At 37.3% G+C, this 12,410-nt stretch overlaps 1 protein-coding gene across 4 annotated transcripts in view; it reads right to left on the reverse strand.

The window, feature by feature from the left end:
* Positions 1-5,711: 5,711 nt before the first annotated feature.
* The window catches only part of LUZP2 (leucine zipper protein 2), a 351,835-nt gene continuing 345,136 nt past the window's right edge, over positions 5,712-12,410 (reverse strand). For all 4 annotated transcript variants that reach the window (XM_053925801.2, XM_024558957.4, XM_024558956.4 and 1 more), the window contains 2 exons: positions 8,012-8,098; positions 5,712-7,255 (listed from right to left, as the gene is read on the reverse strand). In XM_053925801.2, the coding sequence (XP_053781776.1) occupies positions 7,151-7,255; positions 8,012-8,098 (192 nt within the window). In that variant the 3' untranslated portion in view covers positions 5,712-7,150. The remainder of the gene's footprint in view (positions 7,256-8,011; positions 8,099-12,410) is intronic.

A 12,410-nucleotide genomic window follows, 5' to 3' on the forward strand; every position in this document is an offset into this window, starting at 1 on the left:
TGTATTCTGAGACACAAAATTGGGACTCAGCTCAGGAAGGCTTCTGAGAATTGCCTCACAAATTCAGCACCGTCCCTGTACCTCCTTTCTGCTTGGCTGCATGCAAGGCACACAGGGCCACCTTCCAAAAAGAGACTCGATGAGTTCGCATTGCTTTTTAAAATCTAAGGGAATAAAAAGAGACATTAAATTGTATGATGTATTACAGGAAAATAATTACCTACTAGGTCACCTGGTGAAGTGGGAGTTCCTAGAAACTGCGGTGTAGGTCAATCAAAGAAATATATCTTTACATTATCTGAGAAAAGAAAATTATACAAAACACATTAGATTTTAAATAAAAGCTAATTAACCTTGGCAGTTGTACCATGGAGTAGTTAGTATTTTATTCTAAAATGATAGTCATTCAATATATTTTATTTAACCCAAATGTCAAATAAAACACAGAGAAAAGACAAAGTAATAATGCATCATTTTATTTAAAAAGAGAGAGAGAGAAAGACAAAATCTAAGTGAAGTATTTCCTCCTAAAACCAGCCACTGGTTTTCAAAAGTATAGTAATTTCAAAGTAATCCATGTCTGGAAACTTCTTCAGCAAATTCCTGTATAATATCATTCTCTCATTACTAGTTGAGATAAGTAAAATACCTCTCCTTCCCTAATCTTACGAGTCCAGTCCTCTTTCTCTAGCAGTGGACCTGTGTTGCAGCAGTCAGAGTGAATCATATAATTATTAGCACTGAGTATTCATTGCAGGCATATTGGACATTTGCATAACTATGCATACACAGTTATCCACTGTGCTCAGAATTCCTGTGTTAAAATAGCATGAAACATGTGAATAGGAATGGAATCAGTGCAGAAAAATAAGCATTCCACTGGTATATGAATGTTTTGCTGAATTAATATCCATGAACACATGTATATAGGCACATACATACATGGATAGAGATGGAAACATGTGAGGGTAATCACATACTAAACTTATGAGTCTACAAATTAAAATGCTCACCAATGTCAGAAAACACAAATGTGTATAGAAACAGCTAGAATAATGCCTACAATTTTTGAAGTTTGAACACCCATGCAAAATAGTATGTACTCATTAATCTTAGTTTAATATCATTTTCTGAGTGAAGATCTTACAAGCCAGGTTGCCTTCACACTCCATCCACTCCCCCGCCCCCTGCACGGCATGCTGTAATGTACTGTAAAGAGAACCACGGTCTCTCTTTGCAGCAGCCATGCATTTATCTGCGTTCCTCCTCTATTACTGTTGTCTTTTTTCTGAACTGTGAGCTCCATGAAGTCAGGAATCTGGCCTCTGCAGGAGAGGCAGCATGGTGAACTGGTAAAGCACCCAGATTCCAGCAACTCATTTTTCAGGTTTGTACCCCTCCTTTTCCTCCTATTAGCAGTGTAATCTTGGCAATTTATTAACATTTTTCTACCTCAATGTCCTCATCTGTGAAATAGGATAATTTTAATGTCTCAAGTAACCCTCAGAATATTTAACAAATCTTTTTACTGAATTTATTGGGGTGATATTGTTCATAAAATTATATAGGTTTCAAGTGTACAATTCTAAAATACATCATTTGTATGTTATATTCTGTGTTCACCACCCAAAGTCTAGTCCCCTTCTGTCTCCATTTACCCTCCTTTACCCTCCTCTACCTCCCACTAGCCTCCTTCCCCTCTGATAATCACCATACTGTTCTCTGTGTCTATGAGGTTTTTTTTCTTTGCTTAATTGGTTCACCTTATCAAAAAGAGTGGCTGGCACATATTAAGTGAAATATTGATATTCATAATTAATACTTTTGCTTACTCTTGTATCCTCAATGGAAAAGTGGAACGGCTGAAGGACTGGCCATTTGTGTGGATGAATGAACAAATGGGGAGAAGGGGTCATAGAAATCATCTTATTCAGTGATATTCAAGTCACTTTGCAATTGGACTTTGGACTGCTTTTTCCCATTGAAAGTATACGCAGAATGTGTCCGCCCAACAGATAGATTATAAAAAGGAATAGACACTCTAGAAGAGACTGACAGCTGTCAAAAGGAAGGGGTTGGGGATGGATGAAAAATGAAAGGATTAAGCAGTATAAATTGCTAGTTGCAGAATAGCCACAGAGATGCGGATTACAGCGTAAGGAATATAGTCAATATTAACAAGATAAATAAGTAACATGCCAAGCGAGAACTTGAAGCAACAATGTGACCACTGTAAAGAACATGGTTTCTAACCACTTTGCAGTCGTACATCTGAAGCTAATACAAAATATGATTAAATGTAAACTGTAATTGACAAATAAATTTAAAGAAAATAATAGATACTCTCATTAAAGGTGAGTGTTCATGGAGTCCAGAGCCCCCTCCCTTACCTGTTCATTTACATCCTCAGCAGTCCTGAAGTTGTGTTTGCTAAAAATTGAGGGCTCGGGAGGACAGAGAGGGAAATCTCTGATTTAAGGCCAACTATGTAAAGACCAAGACCTTAGAAGCCAATAAAAGAAATTAAGTGACCTATGGAAGTCCAGGTGAATATCAAATCCAGATCCCAATTAGACACACACACGCCCTGTGAATTGTGTCTGTTACATTGCACTGCGTCCCGACATTCATCAAGCACTGTCATAGCCACTCTGCTTTAAGTCTCAGTTTCAGGTCCATACGTCAACCTTCCAGAGGAAAAGACGAAGGAAAAGAGACTAAACAACCCACATGAACAACCACAAAACCCTAAAAGATAGATAGTATTTATGTACCTCCCCCAAAGGGGCAGGGGAGAGCGCAGACAGGGGAAAAGACCCTTCTACTGGCGTTTGCGGTGAGTGCATAGGATTTGGGGGCGGAATTTTTAAATGGAGGGCGTGTGGAAACTGTTCCCTTTTTTTCCCCCTTGCTAGCCAAGTCGGGGGGCAGGGACAGAGCATTCCTGGGCCAGGGGGTCTCTGGAGACCGCGTGGCCAGGCGACAAGCCCCGTGTCCCTCCCTGCGAGAGAAACAGCGGCAGTGTTGAGGACTGGAACTGTCCCACAGTACAGCCCTTCTCAGCCAGGCACCCGGAGGCTCCGGAGAGCCGACAGCCACTGGGACGAGGCAAAAGCCCCGCCGGCGGGCCAGGACCAGAGGAAAGGGCGGAGTGCAACGAATAGGACACCAGCGCACAGGACTCCAAAAGACGCCTGAAGCCCGACTGGGACTGGGAACCAGCTAAGCTGCCTGTGTAACCCAAAGGATGATTTTTTTTTTTTTTAAATAGGAGAAGTGACCTTGAACTGATCTGGCAAAACGTGGAGGGGTTATTTTCCTTAGAGTACTTTAAAAGGAATTGGCTTTGAGGCAGAAGCCTGTTATTCTTCCAAAATTGTGTAGCTTTTAAATTAAAGACTCCTTTCTTATTTCACCAAACATCTGCTTCTAGAATTTGTGGGCGGCAGACAGCAGAACCCCACGTGATTTTATGGTAACAATTCTACTAAAGTAGTCTCTCTTTTTGCTTCCGTTCCTTCTTCCCTTGCAGCTTCGGGTTCTGAATTAATTCATTCAGCAATATTTGAGTACTTTCTATGAGGCAGCTAGTCCTAAGCATTTGAGATTCATTCACAAAAAAAAAAAAAAGACAAAAATGTATGCCATCATGGAACTCTATTAAAAAAACAAAAACCACTCCAAGTAAAATTAAAGACTTTCGGGACTCTGCAAAGAGAGATTGAAGAAACTTCCTGGATGACGTCTTCAGAAAGTTCTTTGATCTTGATACACAGAAACGAGCACTATTTATATTGTTAATATTTGTTTTTCAATTAGTTGATGTAGAGTAATACACATTGTAGTTTGGTAACAAATCTTTATTGAGGGAAAACAGGCCATATTTCAGTAGCTTTTATCTTTCATCCAACGGCCATGAACACTACGCTACGAAATCCACGTGAACAAGTAGTTTCGGACTGTACACAAGACAGGAAACGCCCCCTCAGTAAACAAGTGCGTGTTTCCATCACTCTCTAGGCCCGGCCAGCTCACCCTACTCTAAAGGGTCAGTAATATCTCAGCCTCTACCTCAATTAGTGCTAATTACAGTACCTATGTTATAAAAATAAAAGATCCCATTGTTCAAAGTTCACAGAAATTGTTTTACTCCAGCTGTCCACATTGTCAATCGAAAACAGTAACTGTCTCCTTCACGTGTTAACTGTTTTAGACTTGTAATCCAGTATACGTTATGAAAGAGAATTATGTCCAAACCAGCAGTTCATCATTGCTAAGTATATAATGAATGAATGAAAAAAATAGTTAGCCACTTCATATACTCAGTATTTAGAGATTTGAGATCACACAGAAAGTCACATCCCGACGAGTTACTAATTTTTTCCATTTTTCATCTGAGAATGTTGGTGTTGGATAGATACAGTCAGCATTCATTTAGGTCTTACACACTTGAGGCACTCGTTTAATTTACATAGTTAATAGATATAAGTGGAAACACAAAGTCCACACAGATTTCTAACTTAGATGAATACATAGCATGATTAGTATTTTAAAATAAGTAGAGAGAAATAAGTTGGTATCGTTTGGTAATCCCTATATTAAGTCATTCCATCAAAAAGTATGTTTCGCAATAGAAATCAATTTGTATTCTGCAAAACAAGAAATCTTCCACTGCTTACCATTACAGGTACATAATAGAATTATGTATCTATATTCAACATTCAGGTTACTGTGTTCTTCCATATGAGGGTAGTTAGGCTATGAATGTTAACAAAAACAACCATCCATTTATAGAACTATTAATTAAAAGATATAATAAGAAATGGCACCTCTCTTATAGACAAAAGTCACATGTATAAGTAAAGCATTTTAAACCTCTCTGATACTATTTTAAAGCAATTAAAGGATTGAGAGAAATAAAATGCACCCATTAAAGTTATATGACATACTAAAAAAGTATGACATAATTATTAAAAGGAGCTCTCAGAATATTTCTTTAAAAATATTTATAAAGCTCTTTTGCTACAAATCCTTTTTGTTTTGAGACAATAATAATGAATATACCACAGTAAACTCTACAGGACACATAATGCATCTATATTTAAAGAAAAAATATATACATTATATTCATTCAGAGTGTACTTGATCATGGCAATAATAAGAGAAGCAAGTTCATTTTATTATCAATACTAGGATAGGAATTTAGGGCATAGAAAAAATAAGCTGTCCAAATTTGATTAATGTTAAGCCAAATTTTCATTGTTCATCATGATATACTATAAAAATTTTAGAAAATATCAGTCTGATTCTCTTTTTGTTAGTTCCAACATGCCTTGTAAACGTACTATGCTAAAGCCAAATGGATGATTAACTTTCTGTAAGACCCGTGGGGTCTAGGAGCGAAGTTGGGGCACGCTCAAGTTAGGAATGTAAAGGTGAAGTTAGGAATGTAAACCTAAATAAAAACAAAATTATCTACTTCCCTTTCAAAAACCTTTGGAGATGGTTAGGGTTTGTGGATACAGCGGGAATATTAGAAGGAACATGACTTGAGAAACCAACCATATTCCTTCTGATAGAATTAAAATTTTAGAGCAAGAAGTCAGCCGAAACTTTGGACCTTGATCTTTTTTTCTGTCGTGGTCACTTCATCTGAAAACTCTATGGATCATCTATAAAATTAATACTCTTTTATTCGTAGGTAGCCTGTACTCTGAAAACATACTGATGCCACTGAACAAATCTGTAAGTACAGCAGCCACATGAATATATCACAATATTCCATTTAGTGTCAGTAAGAATTTGCCACTACACTTCTTCGAACAGGTCTTTGCGATCGAAGGTGTGCCATCATATCCTAGAATTTAATTTTATCTACTAATCACAAATATATATAAATACATATTTAAATATATTTATATATAAAATCTCTAAGTATTTGTAACCCAGCCTGCAAGAATTCAGTGCCCTGCTGCTTTGCATATTCATTATACAAATTCTATAGTTCTATTAGCTTTCTGCAAACGATCTATATATATTCAGTGCAAACTATAATTGATCATTTAATCCATTAATTTGAGTCTGGAAGTTTGATGTTACAGTCACCCTATTTATCAGACAATTACTCAAGTGTCAATTCTTCTAGCTTGGGAGCTTTGTCCAGATTATTCAGGAGTGAATTTATTTGATTAGTAATATTCCTATATAGAGCCCCAACTTCAAAGATTATCACAGCCATTGACTTATTTGAATAATACATTTGTTTTCAAGTTGTACAAATCTGGATTCATTAGCTCTACACGGCTATTTTATTTTGATCATATCCCCATTTTTAAAAAGTATATTATCTGCTTTCAAATTGGAATTTTGAAACCTCCTTTCTATCCCACATTCCGCTATCCAAATTTCACATTGAAATTCATGCCAAGCATTTCTAACAACTCGATTTCTAACTTGGAGTGATTCCAGCAAACAACCACAGGGATGTGTCTATAGAATACCAAAAAAATATAATTGGTTGTGTCAGAAATATAGTCGTCCATTTAGATATTTTGTCCATATTATCCCAAACACAGTTAATGAAGAATATTAACTGACTAAATCCCTGACAGACTTGCCTTGATACTGTTTAGCCATGGTTCAACATGATGAGAACAGCAATAAACACTCTCAAAAAATATATTCAGGTTGGCACAGATTCCAGCCTTGAACAACGTGACACCAATCAGCCAGTGTGGACCGAATTCTTTATGATATGATTGAAATTGGATTCAAAGAATGCTGAGGATACAAAATGTTTTATCCTCCAAATGATTTCAAATACTAGATCATAGAAGTACCAGATACCCAAATCAATCATCAGAATGAAGTCTTATATTGCATTTAAGTTCAAGACAAACCAAGTTATACTGGGCAATTTACTGATGACAATGACTTTTTGTGATTGTGGATATCCATTCTGATTAGGTTATTGCTTGAGGATCATAATTGGCCTGAAATCTTTTGGAAAATTTGAAGACTATTTATAAAGAACATAAAATTGTGAAAAAGTTGCATGATTTAAAAACTTAGTATTTCCATTTTAAGCCTGCGGTCTAAAAAGGTTATGAAGACAATAGCAAATAGATGCTTTAACACAGTTTCTTGGTATCTACAGTATTTTTTCTTCCTTCGTTGCTCTTCCTTCAAAGCTGGTGAATGTTTTTTCCTGGGTTTTTTCCACTTCACATTTAGCACAAGGAGACACTTGCAACTTCTGTCAAACAATAAACAAAGAAAATTAGGACAGTCAAAACAAAATATACATATTTGCTAAAAATTAAAATACAATAGTAATTTAAATTAATACGTCTCAATAAATATCTTACAGATACCTAATGCCCAACAAAAATAAATGTAAATATGTCAATACCTCTACTTCATGAAAGTTCATAATATATTATGTACACATGGCAAGATATTTCAAAGTATTTTGAGAAAACTTGGGCCAAACCTTTCAAATCTAATTCATCTAACCCAAAATTTGAAAAATGTGTTAAGTGAAATGAAACTAACAATTGCTATGACGTAATACTCTAGTCAAATGTAGAACAGTACCGATAGAATTTCAGAATTAGCTGCCTGGGTTGTCTGTTTGTGACATGTGTTTGTTGGGGACGGGTACCCTTTGTACCTCCCCTACTTCTCCAGGTCTTCCTTTTATCTCTTTCCCCTAAGGAAAAAAAATGCATGTTTTTCATTCTCAGATTATTTTTGTTTTGTTTCTTGGTTGTGGGGGAGGGGAAGGGCATCTCCCTCTCCCTTGTTTTTCTGAGGGTCTCGGCAATAAAATTCAAAGCTTAGTGGCAGGCACAGTGGTCACGGAGATCTCAAACAGCACTCCATGAAGGAGTATCTTCTATTCACCAATACAACGCCCCTGTTTCAGCTACAGCAAGAGAGAAAAATCACAGAACCAAATGGAGTCAAGAAGTGCTTGCTAACATAATCAAAACCAACTAAAAAGAAATACCTGTGGAGTAGCCTCTGGTTCTGCAGTGCCATTGCTCGGTGGCTTTTCTTGACGCTTCACAGAACATGCCCTGTCCTCCTGTAAAAGCTGCAATGAAAAATAAGTCAAAGAAAGTAAATTAAATAATGGAAGGAGATAGAAAAACTCCCTTGAATTCTTCCCATTGAGACACTTCCTTCACTTTGATACAATCTGAAAGCCCAAGCCAGGGACAAAATCATCATAACCAGTGGGATCCCAAGGAGAACCATTAACCATTCAAGGGGACCACTGGGCTTGGGGACCTCAGTGGTGCTTGCAGCAGTCAGCTACTACAACACAGTTCAATTCCAGTGCACAGTTCCTTCTTTAGTCATGTTAAAGAATGATAATGAAAGAATTACAAAACTACTACATTTGGGATGGGTCTAGCCTTTAGGATATCAGTATGCCAATGGTCTCTATGCCTGCAGGAACATCAGTATTGCCAGGAAACAACTCAAACAATATGATCGTCAATCTGTCCAGCAAAAACTCTTCAATACCTTAAAAGTATTACATTTCTGGTATACTATCCTATATTTATTCACCGAGAAATCTAATCTTCCTTATTAGCCTCAATAGTTTAGAAGAAGGTGAATTGCTAGCAGTGTGTCCCAACTGGGCTTCAGTTCTACTTAAACCAAGATTAAAATAGTGACATTTCCCTCCCTCCTTCTCTCCCTCTTCTTTCCCTTCCTACTTTTTTTCTTTCCTTCTTTGTCTGCCTCTCTTTCATCTTCCTTTCCTTACTACCTCTCACCTTTCCCGCCTCCTTTCTTTTTTTTCTTCCTCTATATTTTGAACACATTTTTTTCTTACCCCAGAAGAATTTATTTTTATTAATAAAAAGTGACAAAATGGAGTTTGGCAGTATGTATCCACTATACACATTTTTAAAGTAATGATAAAACTCATTTAGTGTAAAAATAAAGTTTTTTTTAATTTTTACTTTTTTTTTATTTTCCAAAATCCTTTCCTTGTGTAAAACAGAGCTTACGGGTTCAATAGTTCTTGGACACCAGTTAGCTCTGACCTTGAACAGGTCAGTTTGTTTCCTTGGGGGCAAACAGAAGGATACTTAAAGCTAGTTTTGAACTCTAAAATTCTGCAAATTCTACAAATAGGAGATTTAATGTACTCCAACTCAGATTCTAGAGCAAAGCTATTTTACATGCTCCCTATTCTCACACTGTATTGCTCTTATTTGACCATACACCATGTCACCTTCTTTCTGTGCCTATGCCGATGGCACCTGACCATGAGAAAAATCTGTCTTCTCGGTGACACTCTGAAAACCAGTTACTCATTGTCTCCCTAGCTAGCACCTCACTGCTACCATAGACAGATTCAGTAATGCTTTCTTGTTCTGAAGGTGCAATGAATATAAAAATATCAGTACTTAACTTCGTTTATGAATATATAAGCACGTTACGACTCCTCAATATGTTGTAAGTTCCCTAAAGTCACAGGCAATGTTTATTAGACCTAAATGGCAGCAAGATGCCAGCCAGATAGCAAGTGGCCAATACGTAATCTCTGAATAAATAATAAATGAATAAAACAAAAGTTGAGTATGAAATATTACAATTCCTAGAATTTTAATAAGTGATTTTTTTCATAAGATAAAGTTTAGGTATATTTGATAGAGGCTCTAACAGGATCACACACAGCCCCTTTTTCTAAAGAAGCATACAGTATAGTGGAAGAGTAGGTTGTAATTATAATAATAGCAATTGGTAGGCAAAACCTTGACTATATTATTCCCAAGAATTTTAGGCAGATGCGCAGTAGAACCTAATAAATAAATGTTCACTTTCATATTGCATGGGTTTGAGTTAGACCTCAAATCTAAAATTACTCTGGAAAAACTATAATTATTTGATTCTCACTGTGATAATATAATTGGTCTTTGTTTTTATTGTACTTGCATTCCGCCTTTTAAAAGTTAACTGAAGTAAGTATATGAAATCAAGCTCAAAGAACATGGTAAGTGCAGAAAGCCACTTGTATGTTGAAGGATTTCCAAAATATGTTTTGGAATAATGGAGCTCATAACCCCTATAAGTTTGGAGGAAAAGTTTACTTGAACATTAATCAGTTGTATTGAAAGCAGTTCTCTGCACTTTCAACATACACTTTCTTAGAGTCCTGGTCTTGATTGATCTTGATTGATCTTATCCTGTTCAAAATCGCTTAAGGTGGTTGTTTAAAAAATAATACTCTTGGGTGATAATCCAGTCCTGTAAACATGGGACTTGCAATTTTAAGAGGCACTCCGGCAATGCAAATGCGCAGTGAAAGTTGAAATCCACTTTACAATGCATAAGTGCCTTATACATCTTTTAGAAAGGTATATGATATAAACTATTTTCCAAATATATTTGACCTCAAAACGTGTGTGTGTGTGTGTGTGTGTGTGTAGCATCACTTTAGGTCACTGCCCTTCCGAAAAATACTAAAGATTTTCAGTGGAGTATGTGCTTCCATTACTGCAAGTATAGCTGACTATTTGAGGCAAGCCTTTGATCATCTGCACAATGAAAACTTATTAAATTTTAACATTAAAGAAAACACGATATGCTTGGAAGACAGCTCGAATCTTTTTAGATGCTTTCATCTTATAATGAGCAGTACCTTTAAATGTGCTTTTTCCGTGCCTCATAGGCACTGTGGAAACTTCATGAGATGGGGTTCAAAAAAGTCTTAGTGTTTCTCAGAGAAGCAACAAGTCAAAGGGCAACAAAGTTATGATGTGAGGTATTGTGCCTTAATAGGCATCTTATTAACTTTATAGTCAACTTATTGCAACATTGTTGTTGGTGGAAATTAGGTTCTTCCATGGTATGGCAGGGCAAGCATTCCAAGGATCCACACATGAGAGATTGTGGGGTGGCAAGATGGTTTGTTGATGTTGAAGCCTGTCCCTGGGTTTCCAATGTCCCATCGTCCCCTGTCTCACCATGAAAAAAGTCCAACCTTGTCCTCAGCAAGGCCAAAGCAAAAGCAGTGTCCAGAGTTTCTGCTTCATATTAAAGCTTAGTCCTTTGGAGACCACAGGCAGCTGCCAAGTGGTCTCAGTCCCCATTCAAGTTGCTTTACTAGTTCTCAGCTGCTCCAGTGATGGAGTCTATTTGGCTGTTGGCCATGCAGCTGTTAAGCCCACCTTGTCATGGAGAGGAAAGTCACATGCACCATGTGAGTGCATTACCAGGGAGGTAAGGGGAGGGAGAGAGAGAGAGAGAGAGAGGGAGAGGGAGAGGGAGAGAAAGAATGAGTCTTTTGTTCCCCTGGGATTATATTAGCTTTGGTTTGGCACTGATTAGGTGCTTCTACAAAATGACCTATGAACTTCCCAAGCTTTCACTGGCTTTGGATGGGTTTATCCCCGAACCAGTGCTTTCTTTCCCCAGGCTAGGCTAACAGGCCTATTTGGTCAAGAACCTCCCCCTGCACCATTTCATTGCTTTTGCACATGTGCCTACCTTCCCCTGATCCCACCTAGCAACCTGGAACCAGAGGGGGGACCGGAGAAGTGTTAGCTCTCTTGGCAGAGAAATGCTGTGATCCCCTGGGGTGTGAAGCTGTAGCTTCCTGGCTAAGCAAGCAGGCCTATACTCCAACTTTATTAAGCTCAGTGTCTAGTCCCCTTTGCTCCCCTTCTATTAGCGAAATATCAATGGCAACGTTTGTACAACCATGAATGGCAAATATCTTCATAATAAATATTAGCATGCTTATTCGGCTATTTTTATTTACCAAAATAATAAGCATTATTCTCATGATTTCTATACTAATTCTGGTAAAAATAAACAATTAAATTCACACCTTTGCATGCTTCAAATTAAGGTGTCATAGGAGAGTAAACATGGAAATTTATATCTAATTTGAGAAACAATTTATATCTCATTGTTTTAAGGACCCTAGGGAACTACCTACCATTCCTACATTATCTGGAGGGATGAATACTTCTTATAAAATACCACAGTAGCACCATGAGAAATGCCTTGTGTGAAGTCAGCCTCCTTGGATGGTCTGATGGAGCGTAGCCCAGAATGACCACCATGGTAGGTGGTAGCCTCAGCCCAATTAAAACAGGGCATGACTTGCCTAGAAAAAATTTTCAACAAGCCTTTGCCAACAACTTATTGGGGCCATCAGATGTCACATAATGAATATTGAATGTAATAAGCAAACTAGGATTTCTTAAAACTCACAAAATTAGTTTCACATGATGAAGCTGGCATCATTTTCTCCTTCCAGCGCTAGGATTTATTTTCTGAACGTTTTCTTCTCTCATTTCCCTACACAATACTTTTTTTCTGTTGAATAAACTCCCTTTGGTCAGAAACTTGCAAGCAGATGTAATGGCGAGAAACAG

This window comes from Desmodus rotundus, chromosome 5, assembly GCF_022682495.2.
Source record: "Desmodus rotundus isolate HL8 chromosome 5, HLdesRot8A.1, whole genome shotgun sequence".
Lineage (NCBI taxonomy): Eukaryota > Metazoa > Chordata > Mammalia > Chiroptera > Phyllostomidae > Desmodus > Desmodus rotundus.